The sequence below is a fragment of the Botrytis cinerea genome, chromosome 9 (genome assembly GCF_000143535.2).
Source record: "Botrytis cinerea B05.10 chromosome 9, complete sequence".
In the NCBI taxonomy this organism is placed as follows: Eukaryota; Fungi; Ascomycota; class Leotiomycetes; order Helotiales; family Sclerotiniaceae; genus Botrytis; species Botrytis cinerea.
This window is the reverse complement of record NC_037318.1, coordinates 2280035-2295607: the sequence shown is the minus strand read 5'-3', so window position 1 is coordinate 2295607 and position 15573 is coordinate 2280035. Positions and strand designations below refer to the sequence as shown.

The window sequence follows — 15573 nt, the reverse complement described above, 5'->3', positions numbered from 1 at the left end:
AATATCTCAATCACACATGGAAGTATAGCAGTTCTTGCGAGATTCGATCATAAATTATTGCCATAGAACTATACTATACTATACATACATCGACTCAATGCCTGAGTGCATCCGTCGCAATGAAACCACATACATACATACATACATACATACATACATGGTCAGCATCCAAAATTTCTCCGCACTTTTGGCTCGCAGATAATGATCAGTGAATCCTTTAAATGATCTAAAGATTATCATTAAACACTACTCTGCGCATCAACTTACACCTAATCTAACCTTGAGTTTACATAACGTTCTTGGATGTCTTTTGACTGATATTGATATCGGTTGCAAGCTTTCCACCGGTTCCGGCTTTTAGGCTGGATCATAGATGTGTCTTGAGGTTGATATATATAGACTCCAATCATTCGCTGTTTGGCTGATTAGATAAATCCCAGAAACAAGTTGTGTAGTTAAGTGAGGAGTTAGACGAGATCAGACAATTCAGGCTGGAAGGCAAAGCTGTGGAGATGGGGTGGAAGAAGACGAATCATATAACTTGAACAACCTCTTCCCAATAGTAACGAACCTCTTCAGCTCTCATAAGAATGATTTTTTTGGCCAAGAAGATGCGTATGGGTCGCTATGGGTTTACTGTTCTTGACAGATGATTACTGAAAGAGGCAACACAGGAACTTGGTAATGATGATAGCGGAATGCGGGCGTGCTGGTTTGTTTTGCTGATAGTGCAGTGTTTGTAATAACGTAACATAAATACATCTCTATTATGTCGAGAACCATATAACCAAAATATCATCGTACCCATTGATGAACTTTCGCTGGAAGTTTTATCTATTCAAAGGATTAACATAATTCAATTGTGCAATACACAATCATTCTGAACGAGCCCAGCCCCAAACTCGAAATTCCAAATCCCAAACCTCAATCATAATATAGCGTTACAAAAGCTAGCCCAGAAACTGACGCTGATACTTGCCGCCGTTCTGTCCTTCCAGTGCCCTAAATGCGACCCTTATGTGACCTCTACTACCCAGTCCAAGACACCTGAATGAGCAGCGGAAAAGCCACAAAGAAATTTTAACATTACCTTTTCATGATGTTTCATGTAAGGTAACGTCGGGTGATGATATGAAATATGAAATACAAGCCCAAGGATATGGAAATGTAAGCGAAAAAAAAAGGCATTGGTGAAATTGGATTAATCAGGCAATGGCACGTAGAAATTTTGAATGTTATAAGACAGGCCATGGTCAAAATTGGGAATGGAAAGTGAGATTTGAAGAAGCGCATATTCAGGGGACTTCGAGAATGCTTGATTGGGTATGTCTTGATATGGTGTGAGCATACTGCACATTTTGAATCGAAAAGACGGAGATCGAGCTTTGGGTGGTGAGTGGAAAGCCTCTGAGGTGCTTAGGGATAGAGGAAGAAGCTAGTTGTGATTTAGGTTGTTAGAAGAAAAAAGGAAGAACCGGAAATATAGAAACCACAAACAATGCTCTCAGATCGATGCATTTCCGGTGGAATTGGTAGTATTATAAAGATGCTAGGTCTTTCGTAGGCCCAGAAAACCAAATGACTCCATTTGTCCGTAAAAAAATCTCCCAAGTTCTGGAACTTGGCAAAATGCGAATACATATGCATCACACACATCGCATCGCATTGCACTAAGTTGAATATCCTTCCTGACCATCGTTGTTTGTACCAGTCTTGTCATTGTAAATGCTATTGATCAAGATCACGCAGAAAGCCCATTTTGCTCATCCATGCTTGATTGAAAAATCTCCCCGAAACTTTCGAAGATTATTCGTTCATTTCGTTAACAACAACCCAATTTCCCTTCCATTGCACCCCGACAACCATGAACAAAACATTTAACGGCTGGTGTTCATTGGCTTTGGTGCCTTACCCTTGGAACCTTGCTTGCTGACTTTCGATTGGGTGGAGACATTGGTCTTTGCCTTTGTGGCCTTCTTGGCGGCTTGCTCTGCGGCACGCTTCTCCTTAGCGGCCTTGATGGCGGACTCACGAGCAGCGGATCTGGCTTCTGGTCTCTGGTTTCTTCGCTCCTTGATGACATCGAGGGAAGCACCGACGATAGCTCTTTGGGACTTGACGGTCTTGCGGGAACGCTTCTTGGCGACTTCCTATATGGTGAAAACTGCATCAGTATTGTTGTTCTTCCGATCATCCCATGATGTCATTTATTCCATCTCGATTTGAATTAAGCCGCGAAGTAAATTGTAATATCGTACCTCAGAGATACCCTTCTTGTGTTGTCTTCTGAAGAGGACGGTCCATGCAATTCGGCGAGGGTTCTTGCGTTGCAAGAACAAAGATTCGGATTTACCGTTTTGGAAACGGAAGATCTTGGAGTCTCCACGGACGTAGAGCTTGCCCTATATAATTCCAAAAGTAATTAGCATTGAATTCCTGGATACGCAATCCTCATGCGCCGTTCAAGTAATTCCCAAATCTGCACAGTCGTAACCCAACGATTTGCCTTCCTCGCCCATCAATCCAATCATCCATTTGTCGACCACAATCCATAATCATTCAAAGGGGCAACACTCGTACCTTTCCAGGGTAGATCTTGGCTCCGGAGAAGGAATCTTCGTAAGTACGCATGATGTCGACGGTTTGGCGTGGTTGTCGTGTGTTTGCTGTTTCCTGCGGAGTCGTGGGCAGGAAATTCAATAAGATCGCAAAATACCGAATTCGTTAGACTCTTAATTTTTTGGTTTGCGATTTGCGTGCGAGCGCTAAGATCTCGCTAATTTGGCCCTAGTTAAATTGCTCTGAGCCTTGTCCACAGCCTCGGCATGATTGCCAGCCTTGCCTTCTGTAGACGTTCATCTTGACTTCATGCAAATCTAACTCAATTTGAAAAGAAGGAGCAGAAACTACGAGTGTTCTTACAGTTTTACACTTTCTATTAAAGTGTTTTGTCGACTCCTAGAAGTCGCAGCAAGCCGAAACTAGGAGAATGATATCACGTGATTTGCCTCCATCGTTCACATCTTCTCTCTAGCCTAGGCGGAACATCCTTTTCTCTCATCACTTACAAGTCCATCGTCAACGGCGACCATGAATCTCGTGAAGGTTCCGTTTACTCCAGAACCGTACCCTCCTGGGTCTTCGGAGATACTTGAGGATATTACCCAGGAAAATAGTCATAGTTGGACACCTTTACTCCAGCACAAATGTTCATTTCCACCAGAGATCTTTTCGCAAGTCATGCTAAATTTAATCCGAAATCCAAATATTAACTCCAATCATCTGTTTCGAGCCGATATCTCTTTAGAGCAACCATTTGATGAGAATTTTCAAAATGATACCACAATTCCTGCGAGAATTATCCAGTTCCGCAGCTATACTTTACAGAAAGTTATGGTAAGAACTATGATACCTAGAAACATTTTAAAAGATAAACCACTCGATCAAACATGTCTTTTCTATGCGAACACTACAGACATTGGGGAAGTTCAATCTCTGGTTATTTATCTCCCTCATATATCATCACCTGATGAATCACCATTTTATCACCCTGGAGTTTACGGAATTGCTTTCCAGCATACATTCAATCCTGAAACGCAGGATGCAACTATTGCAATACACTATGCATTCTTCAACTCCGAGCCTCGTACTCAGAAACTTGAAAGAACAGCTGAACATTTACTAGCCGCTCTATATAAGCACGGACAAGGAACTGCTGCAGGATATGTCAAGAAAGTCCATCACGACACCATCATACCTCAAGCTATTGTTCAGAATACTTACGCTCGTCTCAAGGCCAAGTATGCAAAGACTTTGATTGAGAACTGGGCTGAAGCCACAGATCCCGAAAAGCATGTTTTTGAGGATCTGAACATTGCAGCATTTCTCATTGAACTTTGGGCCGATACTTACAAGAATACCGAATTTCCAGGCTATGTTGACATTGGGTGTGGAAATGGACTTCTTGTTCATATTCTTTCCGAAGAAGGCTACAAAGGATGGGGATTTGATGCAAGAGAAAGGAAATCATGGAGTGTGTTCGGACCAAAAACACGAGAGAAGTTACAAGAACTTGTTTTGATACCTTCAATTCTATATTCAGAGTCAAATGAAGATGAAACCTCGGGACCTGATGTTCACGACGGAAATTTCCCCAAAGGAACATTCATTATCTCAAATCATGCTGATGAGCTAACTCCGTGGACACCTATCCTTGCGAACATTTCCCAATCACCATTCATGATGATTCCATGCTGTAGTCATGCTCTTAGCGGTGCAAGATGTCGGGCACCACCACCCAAAGGATCTGGAGGTACACCCTCGGCGTACGCTTCTCTTGTTGCATGGGTCGCGGGACTTGCTGAAGGATGTGGATGGGAAGTGGAGAAGGAATGGCTACGAATACCGAGTACAAGAAATGCAGCTTTAATCGGACGAAGAAGAAAACTAAATTACGAAGATGTTGACGTACGCGAGTTTGTTGATGCAAATGGCGGAGCCGCAGGCTGGAAAGAGAACGCATTGAAGTTGGTAACGGGAAAGGCAAAAAATCATTGATGGTCATTTATGACATTTATTACACATCAATTCTACCGATCAGCACACCACGTACAGACGTACTCCAAGTATTACATCTCAAGTACAACAAAAGTTTCCCTCCATATGTGACACCATTTCTCCCTTGAGAATGCTCAAAGAAGCACCCAAAGTCATCTCGCCATCCATGAAAACTCTGAGATATACGCCCCCTACATACGATCCATTCTTTTCTGAATCTGAAAACTCCAAGAGTAACAAGATCCCACCATATATGTAATCAATGTGGTCGTAATTCCAAAATTCTTATTACACGCGCTAGCTAGATTTGAGGTCACTCTCTCGTTCTAGGGAACGCCATAAGATGCATCATCCGAGCCACTTCCCCTATCTCCAAAATGAAATCAAAATGTACTGCTTACATGCATGCCCATATCTCCACCATCAATCTCTTGAATGTCATATAACACTGAGTTTGCGAGGTGGAGGTGGAATCTAGAGGGATCCGTACGGGTGAGAGACTTAGAATGGAACAGGAAATGGGGGATGCTGGGTTTCGCATCTAAGTCGCCTCATCTTCTCTATCAAGCTTTTCAAGATCAATACCAGCAGATCAAATATTAACCATCTTTCATCGATGCCATTATTTTGAATAGTTCACCAAATCCTTAGTTTTTACTGCTTACTTACATTTCTAAACCTACCTTTTTATGGCTGTGTTGTATCCTACATACTCTTCCTGCTTCTCTACATTGCATTAATTCGCTCATGTTCGTCCCAATTCTATTCTTGATAGGCAATACTAACTTCGCGACCTTGCAGTAGTGGGGATAACGCCTACGACAGAAAATGCAGATCCCTTCTCGAACTCAGAAATCGACAGGATACACCGCATTCGTAGAATATATTGTTCACTCAACCCGAGGAAGCAACGCCTCATTTGTACGGGCCTAGCGAGAGGAGTCGTTCAATTCAAGATATCCATCTGCCACGTGTATTAGCCCAACTCAAACTCCATATCCAAAAGCCAGTCCAGACAGTGGCAACAAACACTATATCTGCTATCCGCACTCTCTTGCCCTTCGAATCCAAGATGTTCAATTTTCTGCGCGTCGTCCTATCCGAAAGGTTTCGAAACTTAGAAATTCTATCTCGTTGATAATCATTAGACCTATCATGCGCGTTTATTTATCTCAGTGGTCTCCAAAATCAATTCTTTAAACAAGTTCAGATCTCACGTACTTGTAATATCTCAAATCATTTCTATCCTTCACCTGACTTCAACTAGTCTCAGCAAATTTAGCAATGGCGAGCTACCTAAGGTTCTAAATGAGAATGAGAAATGGTCCTTACATCCTGGTGCCATATCGTTCAACCACAACTTTAGACAGAAGACAGAAGACACGGGAAGGTGAACTCTATTCTCATGATCTTACCATGCAATGTAAAATTTGAGCCCAATAGGAGAAAGAACACATCCCACTAAAGCTGCATTCCCTAATGACATGTGTGAAGAACCTAAAAGTGATAGCTTGAATGGAGATTCCAGCTGTGCTTGCTGAAACGTCACAAAGACTGAAAGAGCGAGTAAGAAGTCAATGAAGGGTGGTCAAAGATAGACTGAAATCTCTAGTGCAATCAAGGAGAGGAATCGAAAGGGGCAAAAAGGGAGATATTATATCTCTAAATTTGACCTTTGCCCCAACAATAAAGGATATTTGAGTGTAGGTTCTTCTTCGCACCAGGAGATGTATATATATCAGCCCATCACTAGATCGTCTCCTTCCATGGTACCACACGTTTTCCAACACCAGCATTCCACTTTTCCACTCCTCAAGCAAGATGGCCTCGCCTACCCAGCTCCTTTCCCGCTACCCCCATTTCGTCCACTACACCCATAAAATCCTGACCTCGTTCTCCCTCATTCTCAGTCTAAACAGTACTTACCAAGTATGCGCCATGAAGAAACGCACCAAGAAGAATGAAGAAGAAATCGGCAATATGAGCAGCACCATCAATTCGATGAAGGGAAATATGTATGGAACCGCATTAGGGCCAGGGTTGTACAGGGGGGGCGGTGTGAAGAGGATCACGATTTTTGAGGTGATGGGACATGAGCAAGAGAAAAATGGGGAATCCAGGGGGAAAGAGGAATTGGGGAATATGTGGAGGAAAGAAACGACCTGGCAAGAGAGGATGGGTGAGTTGAGCCTTGGAGCTAGAGTCAAGAAGAATAGAAAGGGAGAGGGAGGAAAGAAGTCGGAACAAGATGCAACAGCTATGAGACCGATTCACGAAGGTGGTGTTCCAGGTCCAACGGCGATAAAGATCGCGGAAGTGAGTAGCAAGGTCTCGGGTGGATCTGATCACGCTAGAATTCAAGGTGGCGATCAGGAGGATGGAAGAATGAGAATAGAGGATAGAAGCAATGAAGCAACTAGAGATGTGGAGAGCGTGGACTAGGCACGAGAAACTGAGATGGTATTGAAAAGGGGCATTATCCAGTCACTACTGGCGCATGTTATTAGCTAAAATCAAGTGTGATCTTGTTGATTTACAAGCACAAGTTTCTGCATGACATGAAAGGAATTTGATGACCATTTCCTTGCAACAGCGTCGCACGGCTCAGAAAGTAGCTCGATACCTCGTTGAAACACTAAAGATTGTAAGGCGTCACTTATTTAAAACCACACGTGCCTACTCCGTTGAGTCGTCTGGATATGATTTATTGATCAGAAGAAAAAGTGAGATCCTGTCATCCTTCAAATGAATACGCTAGAATCTTGACGCTTTTGATCCGATAAGAATGATATTTAATATAGAAGGACTTGATGTGTAGTATGATTTTGTACAGCTAAGTAACCTTCAGACTACCTGAAACTTTATATTCATGCAGTGAGGTGCCGTAACATAGCCAGAAAGAGGATTATGATCATTCCCATATCCATGCTGTCACCAGTTCTCTAATATCATTCCTAATTGACTTTGCCTTGCGTGCGGAAAACTTATTCGACCTTGTCCTCAAAGTTCTCACCCTCAACCAAGTCTGGGATATCATCATCATCCTCATCATCGTCCTTCTTGTCCTCACCACCCTCTGCCTTTTGCATCGATTGGTAGCTCTCGGCAAGCTTGCGGAGGGAAGCAAGGGAATCTGGGCCGAGTTGGTTGAGGATACCTGGGACGAGCTCGGTGAGCTCTTTGTCTTCGCCGTTACCGTAGATGGCGAAGGTGTTGGATGGAACAGCGGCGTGAACTATTCATTAGAAGGTTAGTATCATTCCAGCAGCTCGTATTGTGAGGTGAAAGTACCCTTTGGTGCAGCGAAGTGGATAACATTTCCGTCGGACTTGAACATGTTTACCTCCTCGATAGCTTGGATAGGTTGAACGTTAAGCTTCTTGAGGGAGGTCTGTAACTTCTTGTCGTCCATTCCGGTGCTCTTGTGAACATTCTTGACCTTTCTTCTTGGTGTACCCTTTCCACTATTGTATTTGTTAGCATGCCGATGCTACCCCGCTATGCGCTTCCCTCAAAGTCGTAGAGCTCGGAAATCGTGTTCGTAGATCATAAATCGCATGAAAATGAGGATTCTATCACGTACCCTTCGGCCACATGTTAGCTTTCAATCGTTCAGATACTGGTAAAAACTGTATAGCACAGCCAGCCAGCATTCCAACCCCTCCATCTTTCAAAATATCCCATCTCAAGCTCTCCAATCTTGCTGCCATTCGCGTCCTCTGCGGTATTCGCCGGAATTAAACTCACCAGTTCTGACACCACCTCTGGCCTGCATTCTCTTCAACTTTTCCATATCCATGATTGCTGTAGTCTGACCTTCGTCGAGAAGTGAGGGGAGGTATTAAATGAGGAAGTGGAGGTTGTTCTATTGCAAGCAAAATTCGTCAGTCAACGATTCGAGCTATCTGTCCGGCAGAAAGTTTCGCGGCGATCGGATATGTTTTTTTGATGTTATACGTACAGTTGTAAAGATTTGACTTTCCTATGTAATCAAACTCGTCGTCGTGTGTTGAAGGACCTCAGCGCTCATTGTGTGTGCCAAGAATTTCCATTTTTAAGCGAGCATTTGTGTGGGGAAATTCTACAGCCTCGTCAATCATCAGCCAAAATTAACAATCCAACATACAACACAACAGTATTCATTCTATACGAACGAAGAGGAAGAGATGGTCAATGGTTGTGTGCAAGGAAAAGGAACCTCCAGTTTCGATGTGTTATATAGAGAAGCCACGGCACTTCCACATATTCTCTACCAGATTGGCCCATGGATACCAAGGACTTACTACTAGAAACGGTAAGACATCACAACATCACAGTCCAGGACATCCGTATAGGTAGTGAGTGCTCTTATGTTGCAAGGGAAGTATAGTAAATATATGGCGGCTCTTGAAAGAAGTCGTTGCCATCCAGCAGATTAACGAATGCCTCAATAGGTGTCTGTATCAGTGTGTTCTTGATCACTCTGAGGTAACTCCCTGCCATCCATTTTTCCCTCCCACAATGAAAGCGAGACATCGAGAATCTATATCAATCTTGCCTATGCATTCTCAGAATCAAGTGCACGGCATTGCTCTCCCGTTTCTTCTTCATACTAAAGACGGACCATACCAAGACAGTTGTGCGCAATGGACGATCACGTGCCCGTATTGCAGAGTTTCACGTGAGAAAGTCTCGCAATCACCCGTTTGGGGCCGAAATCTGTAAATAGCTAACCTGCCTGACCTCTTCCTCACTCAATCATCCATGGAGCCTTCGTTTTTTATTTGGCAACCCTACGAGCAAATTGAGTCAAGAGTGCTCCGAATCAAACGAATTGACACTGCAACAACATAGATAGAGATGCTCCGGAGCCCAAAACCCGTCAAATATCGTAGGAAAGAGGCATGGCTCGAAATTTTGCAGAGGGATAATCAAGTATGCACCTGAGCTCGATGTATAAATCGCGGTAAGACGAAACTTGCTTCGAGTATTTCTGGATTCTCATTAAGGACAGGTTTGTAATTCGTCCTCCAAAACTCACAAATTCATTATTGTGAGTTCTTTGTATTGAGAATTCACTGCAATTTGCTAGATCTTTCTTGAATGTACAAGACGCTTTTTTGCTTATTGTACCCCATCACTCTCATCAAATCGTAGAATGACTTGAATGAACGCAGTACAATCAGATCGCTCCTGGCGCTAATTGGGTGCCTCCCCTATTTAGAGAAATTGCTAAATGTATGGTTTCCCCATGCCCCACACTGCATACAAACACAAGAAAGTAACTTGTTTCTGCTTTTCGACTTCAACTCCGACAATCAACCACCTGAAACCGGGGTTTCTCGCATCTCTGACCATGGAAAATGAGGCAGACCACGCTCAAGTCACCAAGACTCAGCATGCCGATCTTGCAAGAAAGTACAAGCTGCATGGACCGAAAATCGAACAGATTTGGCGAAACTTTGATCAGAGTCAGCGAGTGAAGGTTTTTAAAGATGGTGTTGTAGATGGCGGATACTTGAAGCACTCACAAGATCAGTCAATAGGCGCCCCTTGGAAGATAATCCCCGAGATGAATCTACATGACATAACTACAGAACCTGAATATCTGCTTGATCATCTGAGACACCGAGCTACAACATCTCTCCTGCATCAGTACAGAGTGGGCGTTCACGATGGACCGGGAGATTGTATTTTCATCTTGGAGAGTATGCGCGACAAGAACCTTCGCCATACTCACGATTTCAAATACTGTTTCACTCGTTTTTACGACGACGAGTCCTATGGTCAGTCATTGAAAACAGCCACCGCTGCTGATTATCACGAAGTTACAACCAAACTCGCCTTTGCGATTAAAGGAAAAGCTGTTGTTTCTCAAGAGGTTGGCGAATTCGTTCTCACCAGACAGCTGCATACCCTAATGCACCTGAATGTATTAGTTACGGACATTCTGGATGTCGGATCTACTACCAAATCTACAGAAACACGGCCAAAAAAGTCAAATGAGGCAGTTATATCTGCTCTTTCAAACCTTTCCATCGTTCACTGTCGGGAGAAGCTTTCGCTAGACGACATGATTAACAATTCACTCGCCCAAAAAACCGCCGTGGGCGATTATCTGGTTCTGTGTTGCTCTGAATCAGTTATTCTTCAACACATGGTCAATGTCTGGTACTTCAGTCGACCGGAACTTATACCTGATGAGAAGGGACGAATCCTCCCCTGGCTGGCCGATAAATACATCAATACGTCGATCTTCGAATTGATACACAATATGGCTACTGGAGCCGCAACCTGGGATTACATGCATCGCCTTCTTCAACTTCTAGCAGAGAAGCCTGACGATAAAATTGCCAGTACAATTTTGCTTCAGGAAGCATCAAACGTAGCTCATCTTGAGTTCTATAGGTTACAGAAAGTTTTAAAACGATATGCAGCCTTGGGAATAGGTACAAAGTACTTCAAACGCATCTCAGGAAAGTACGATGATGGATTTGCACGAGTATCACTCAAGCAAGATCCAGAGCTTCTAACAAGAGAGAACCCACAACTTTCTTACATACTCCGTCTCTGCTCCCCTGGAATTGACGTCACCAACGCACATCCTTGGATCAAGAAATTAGATGATCTTTATCGTCTTCATCCCATCCAGCGATCTGAATTGCACGATGATGTTTTGGACGCTTTTGGTGACCTGGTGGTTATCGTCAGTTTTGTTGAAAATCTTTCTGCGGCCGTTACTCTGCCACCAAAAAATGCTAGAAGAGGACAGATATATGCATCAAGACTCAAGAAGTTGTTGGGCGAGCTTGAACCATTAAAGCATCAGCTTGATCTTTCGAAATTCGCAGTACCCATGGAAAACCTTCTTGAACCAGGAATGACCGAAGGCGCTATTGATGCTCTAGATCAATTTACAGCGGAACATATGGGCACAAGAACGGGATTTCTATACCAGGATCTTGTTGACAATTGTGTTTCTCAGATTCAAACTCACTATGAACAACAAAAAAATAGAGTGGCACAGATTGGGAAAAAGCCTCCTAAAACTTTTGAAGATCCCACTTACGAGAATGTGGTACCAGGTGTCCTCATTCAGCAACGAAGACAAAAGGACAAGACGCGACCCACAGATGTCTCTCCATATAACATTACCCAAGAAAATACTGAATTTACACAAGCAGAAACCATGGAGTTGTCTCGGGTATTCAAAGTCAACAAAAACACGGCGCAGGTCTTCTCCACCATGTTCGCCAAGTCTGAAGCTCGTGGTTCAATTAGCTGGATTTCGTTCGAAACTGCAATGGTCGATTTAGGGTTCTCTGTCATTCCAAAATTCGGATCAGTATACACTTTCTATCCAGTAACGAAGGATGTAGGTCGTGAAAAGTGCATCACGTTTCACCGACCCCACAAGTCTGAGATTGAAGGATGGAAGTTGGTCATGTTTGCTAGTCGATTGAAGAGGGTTTATGGATGGAATGAACAATCTTTCGAGGTTATTTGATGTGAACGTAAGGTTCTTTACAGCGGCTTAACGTGGAAGTGGGCAATATTCAGACGGTATTGTTAGGGGCAAGTTTCAAGGAATGATTTTGTTTCTATCAATGGAGATAAGCCACTTTAAAGTATGTAGTGCCAAACTGATGTAATCGCTATTGCCAACTCTTCCATATATCTCAAATATTAGGCAACTGTGAAGTAATGAGAGTGAGAGCGATGAATGTAAGAGAGAGAATTACTAGGCACCTCCAGCTAGGTAGGCACCAGGCCGTAGAGACAATGCTACTTTGTGTATAGAGAGGTCACAAAGAAGATATTTAGTGCATTTGGGGCCAGTGGAAATGGAATTCCAAGATTTTCTGAGTAGCTGAGTCAAGGTGAATAAAATGAAGGATCAGGCACTCAGCATAGAGTGTGGTATATGTAAATTGAAAAGAAAATGTCGGTTCTTTGTAAAAAAAAAAAATTGTAGAAATACTTCGAAGCTATGGGAGTGGCTGAAATGGGACTAAATGCTGAAGAATTGGGCGATAGAGAAGGTAAAGGGCACTAGAATCAAATGCTTAAATTAGAAAAGGCTCCAAACTTTTTATGGACTCTTAGACTCAGAATATTTGCTGCTTAAGTGTGAGTAGAGAGTAATGACATTTTTGTAGATAGAATCAAAGATAGGCTTCGAGGCCCTTTGAAGAATTAGATACAGTGCTGCGTTAGCGGGGGCTTTTATCTGCAATCCAAGCGTAAGAGATATAACACAGAATTGTGTGTCTATGGCTGCAGAAAGTTCCAAATGACATTCCGAACTAAAGAGAAGATACAAGGGATTAGAGCGATGTATCACCACTTGTGTGGCTAACCTTGACTGTATGGTGGTGCAATCGTGCAGATTCCAGGGTCTTGGAGCTATATGAGGGGCGATGTTATGGCTTGGTACCGCCGGTAGTGTCGGTACAGTGAGCAAACCACAAGTTGGATATATCAAGAAGTCTCTTCCGGACTTTCCACGTCCAAGATAGAAGATAATTGAAGTAATAGCCGCTCATAGAATACATTGAATACCAGGATTTGAGAGATCGCAGCCTCTGAACTATTGCGGATATCGGACAGTGGATATCTACGGATGCTGATGACACTGGTGGGCCTAAGCTGTTTTTACTATTGCGGCTAGATATAATAAGACCTAGAAGACAACAATTCCATAGATACACCAGGTAACAGCTCAATCCGGGGCCTGAGAACTTCCTTCCGCCACCACTGCAGTAGAAAGCCTGGACTAATTGGTAGCTAGTGATCTCAGAAGCTCCTGCTATTGACCCGGTGCATATCTCTGGGTTATCCTTCCAGCATTCTCTTCATTTTCATATCTTTCCTCACTCTACCTTTTACCATGTCATTGCATTCTGATACCTCCAGTCAAATGATGATTAATCTGTTGAGAGCCACGTTTCCTATTCACTCCTTCAAATCCTCACGCTTCTTGTCTGCCTAATATCCAAATGCTTTTCTCCCATAAGTGACTAATTCATATGTACTTAGGTCATTTCGGGGTACTGAAGTCCATGAAGTCAACAAGTCAGTCTATATATATGTAGCTTTGAAAACCTGCCCGGCATATGTCAAGTCAGTGGGATCAAGGCACGAGAATTGCGAGAAATGCGAGATTTCCCCTAGTTTCACTCGACTACTATGATTGACGATGATATTAAAGTTGACTAGTGACTGCCAAGCTATCAAATTGAATGAAGGAGAGGAAATTACTTCCAATCTGGTGAGCTTTGGCTAGTGGCTCTCAACGGTTGGGAAACCGAGGCTGATAGAAGATATTGATTTAAACAATGAAGTTTCAGAGTGCTTTGACATATGATTTTGTTATTTTGTTAGGTTGGCTGAGCAAATTAAGGCTCCATGAAAGAGTTGTAGTGAATAGTTTTGTTGTCAGAGCCAGTGATTGGCTCGGATCTGGGACTAGTAAGTTCTTAAAGTGGGTTCTAGATTCAGGGGGGGGGACAGGTTTTCCCCTCATTAGACTTTAGAAATTTTTTGACTGATTTGATTTGTCTTAATCCCTTTACATCAAGCACTTGGTCTGCCGGCTTCCTTTATTTCCAGCCCTTCTTGAACCTCGATCAGTGACCTGCCACAAAGTAGAACACCACAATGGAGCCCGCAAAGAAGGATAATGTCTGCGAGCTATTGGCAAACTATGGCCATCTAAAGCCATCATTCGTCGGCAAGTTACCTGCCGTCGTTATCTTGATGATTATAAAGCTTGTCTTGACATGTAATGACATGTGCTTCCCGAATCGCCCCGATATCATTAAAGCCTTTGATACCGAAGCAGAAATGATGACCCTCTTGTACGCCGTCGATTACTTCACCAAAAACGTCCGAAAAGCCAAGCTGGACCACAATTCTGTTGATAAGTTCCCTCAATTGGCCCCCGAAGAATTTCTCCAGGGAAAAGGCTTTGAAAACAGACCTCGGCCACAATTTGTTTGCGAGCCCTTCGGACTTGGAAGATATTTTACTGTGCTGAATATCACACATCTTGATTTGAGATTAAGGTGAGCACTTCCAGCATCAACTTAGGTAATTTATGCTATGCATAGTGAACTGATAGCTGTTAGTGAGACCAACAAAAAACCATTGGTAGCCAAATTGAAGAAGCATATGATGATAGGCAAGACACACGAGTTGAATCAATACTTCGTTCAGCTTGCGGGTCAGCTGAAGTACTTGCGTGTTATCAGAGGACTGTTCACCCGCCAAACCACAAAATTTCAGGTCGCTTTGATTTTGCAGTTTTTAAGACAGTAAGCAAAAAAAACCAACGTACCCGGAGAATCTGTTTCGTGATCTACGCTAACTACAATATCTCTTACTTTTAGTGCCAAACAGCTCCTCGAGTTTGTTGTTATCGATATCCCCTCCGATAGCGAGTCATTCATGAAGGACTCCGATGACAGTCTGTGCAAGCTCATGGGTGGCGTCAGTTCCATCTTTGATGCACCTTCCAAGAGAACCTATCCCATGGGCAATGGAGTATATTCAGATGACGTTGTTGCTGAAGCGAGATTTACATGGAAGGCAGCTGGAGGCTTAAAGGCGAATGCTGCCAAGATTAATAACGTCATGAAATTAATCTCAAAGAAGAGCGGACAAAAGCAAAAATACCACGGAACGTTCGGAGACAATTCGGATAAACACTGGCACGAATGCTCCAAGCGAATCGGTGAGTATGAAGGAAAGTACCCTTGCATTCAGTGCAATTTTGAAGCTTGTGACAAATGCGGGCTTTAATTATGTCAACGGGAAGCGTACTCTAGATTGTGCATCGCTCTTTGGTGGCACTCTCAGGGTTGATTCATTCGTTTCCAGGGGTGTGGTAAGATGGTCATAGATACAAAGCTTGGATTTTCTAGAATAGCCCACGTACGATAGAAGCATTCCATGGTGTAGCTTCATGGATATTCTCTTGGTTGAATACGATCATCAGTTCTTGGGCATTACTGTCATACCTAGCATCAATAATAA

The 15573-nt window shown here is 43.1% G+C and overlaps 6 protein-coding genes across 7 annotated transcripts; 4 read left to right on the top strand and 2 right to left on the bottom strand.

Moving 5' to 3' along the window:
* Positions 1 to 637: 637 nt before the first annotated feature.
* Positions 638 to 2749, bottom strand: BCIN_09g06480 (hypothetical protein). Its single transcript, XM_001553233.2, has 3 exons — positions 2581 to 2749; positions 2259 to 2402; positions 638 to 2150 (listed from the first exon to the last, which is right to left on the bottom strand). Exons 1-3 carry the CDS (start codon positions 2629 to 2631, stop codon positions 1878 to 1880), a joined length of 468 nt encoding a protein of 155 aa, XP_001553283.1. The 5' UTR covers positions 2632 to 2749; the 3' UTR covers positions 638 to 1877.
* Positions 2750 to 3038: 289 nt separating this feature from the next.
* Bctrm44 lies at positions 3039 to 5227 on the top strand. The gene has a single exon (XM_024695301.1). The coding sequence runs from the start codon at positions 3091 to 3093 to the stop codon at positions 4555 to 4557; it is 1467 nt and encodes a 488-aa protein (XP_024551095.1). The 5' UTR covers positions 3039 to 3090; the 3' UTR covers positions 4558 to 5227.
* An 882-nt stretch (positions 5228 to 6109) lies between these two features.
* On the top strand, positions 6110 to 7096 carry BCIN_09g06460 (hypothetical protein). Its single transcript, XM_001553235.2, has one exon. The coding sequence runs from the start codon at positions 6379 to 6381 to the stop codon at positions 6997 to 6999; it is 621 nt and encodes a 206-aa protein (XP_001553285.1). The 5' UTR covers positions 6110 to 6378; the 3' UTR covers positions 7000 to 7096.
* Positions 7097 to 7185: 89 nt separating this feature from the next.
* BCIN_09g06450 (hypothetical protein) lies at positions 7186 to 8675 on the bottom strand. Its single transcript, XM_024695300.1, has 4 exons — positions 8519 to 8675; positions 8301 to 8422; positions 7849 to 8021; positions 7186 to 7792 (listed from the first exon to the last, which is right to left on the bottom strand). The coding sequence occupies exons 2-4, from the start codon at positions 8354 to 8356 to the stop codon at positions 7542 to 7544; spliced, it is 480 nt and encodes a 159-aa protein (XP_024551094.1). The 5' UTR covers positions 8357 to 8422; positions 8519 to 8675; the 3' UTR covers positions 7186 to 7541.
* Positions 8676 to 9482: 807 nt separating this feature from the next.
* Positions 9483 to 12302, top strand: BCIN_09g06440 (hypothetical protein). Of its 2 annotated transcripts, none has more exons than XM_024695298.1 (2): positions 9483 to 9502; positions 9761 to 12302. In XM_024695298.1, exon 2 carries the CDS (start codon positions 9773 to 9775, stop codon positions 12041 to 12043), a length of 2271 nt encoding a protein of 756 aa, XP_024551092.1. In that variant the 5' UTR covers positions 9483 to 9502; positions 9761 to 9772; the 3' UTR covers positions 12044 to 12302. The 2 variants fall into 2 exon arrangements, with proteins under 2 accessions (XP_024551092.1, XP_024551093.1); XM_024695299.1 differs by having other exon boundaries at positions 9483 to 9550.
* A 1592-nt stretch (positions 12303 to 13894) lies between these two features.
* Positions 13895 to 15545, top strand: BCIN_09g06430 (hypothetical protein). Its single transcript, XM_024695297.1, has 3 exons — positions 13895 to 14603; positions 14667 to 14852; positions 14928 to 15545. The coding sequence occupies exons 1-3, from the start codon at positions 14197 to 14199 to the stop codon at positions 15337 to 15339; spliced, it is 1005 nt and encodes a 334-aa protein (XP_024551091.1). The 5' UTR covers positions 13895 to 14196; the 3' UTR covers positions 15340 to 15545.
* Positions 15546 to 15573: the final 28 nt, after the last annotated feature.

Coding starts and splice junctions, on each gene's coding strand:
- BCIN_09g06480 (XM_001553233.2), bottom strand. CDS start 2,631: ATGCGTACTTACGAAGATTCCTTCTCCGGAGCCAAGATCTACCCTGGA. Junction 2,403..2,580: donor CCAAGATCTACCCTGGAAAG/GTACGAGTGTTG, acceptor GGAATTATATAG/GGCAAGCTCTACGTCCGTGG. Junction 2,151..2,258: donor ACAAGAAGGGTATCTCTGAG/GTACGATATTAC, acceptor TTCACCATATAG/GAAGTCGCCAAGAAGCGTTC.
- Bctrm44 (XM_024695301.1), top strand. CDS start 3,091: ATGAATCTCGTGAAGGTTCCGTTTACTCCAGAACCGTACCCTCCTGGG.
- BCIN_09g06460 (XM_001553235.2), top strand. CDS start 6,379: ATGGCCTCGCCTACCCAGCTCCTTTCCCGCTACCCCCATTTCGTCCAC.
- BCIN_09g06450 (XM_024695300.1), bottom strand. CDS start 8,356: ATGGATATGGAAAAGTTGAAGAGAATGCAGGCCAGAGGTGGTGTCAGA. Junction 8,022..8,300: donor GGTGGTGTCAGAACTGGTGA/GTTTAATTCCGG, acceptor CAAATACAATAG/TGGAAAGGGTACACCAAGAA. Junction 7,793..7,848: donor CCACTTCGCTGCACCAAAGG/GTACTTTCACCT, acceptor TCTAATGAATAG/TTCACGCCGCTGTTCCATCC.
- BCIN_09g06440 (XM_024695298.1), top strand. CDS start 9,773: ATGTATGGTTTCCCCATGCCCCACACTGCATACAAACACAAGAAAGTA.
- BCIN_09g06430 (XM_024695297.1), top strand. CDS start 14,197: ATGGAGCCCGCAAAGAAGGATAATGTCTGCGAGCTATTGGCAAACTAT. Junction 14,604..14,666: donor CATCTTGATTTGAGATTAAG/GTGAGCACTTCC, acceptor GATAGCTGTTAG/TGAGACCAACAAAAAACCAT. Junction 14,853..14,927: donor ATTTTGCAGTTTTTAAGACA/GTAAGCAAAAAA, acceptor TCTTACTTTTAG/TGCCAAACAGCTCCTCGAGT.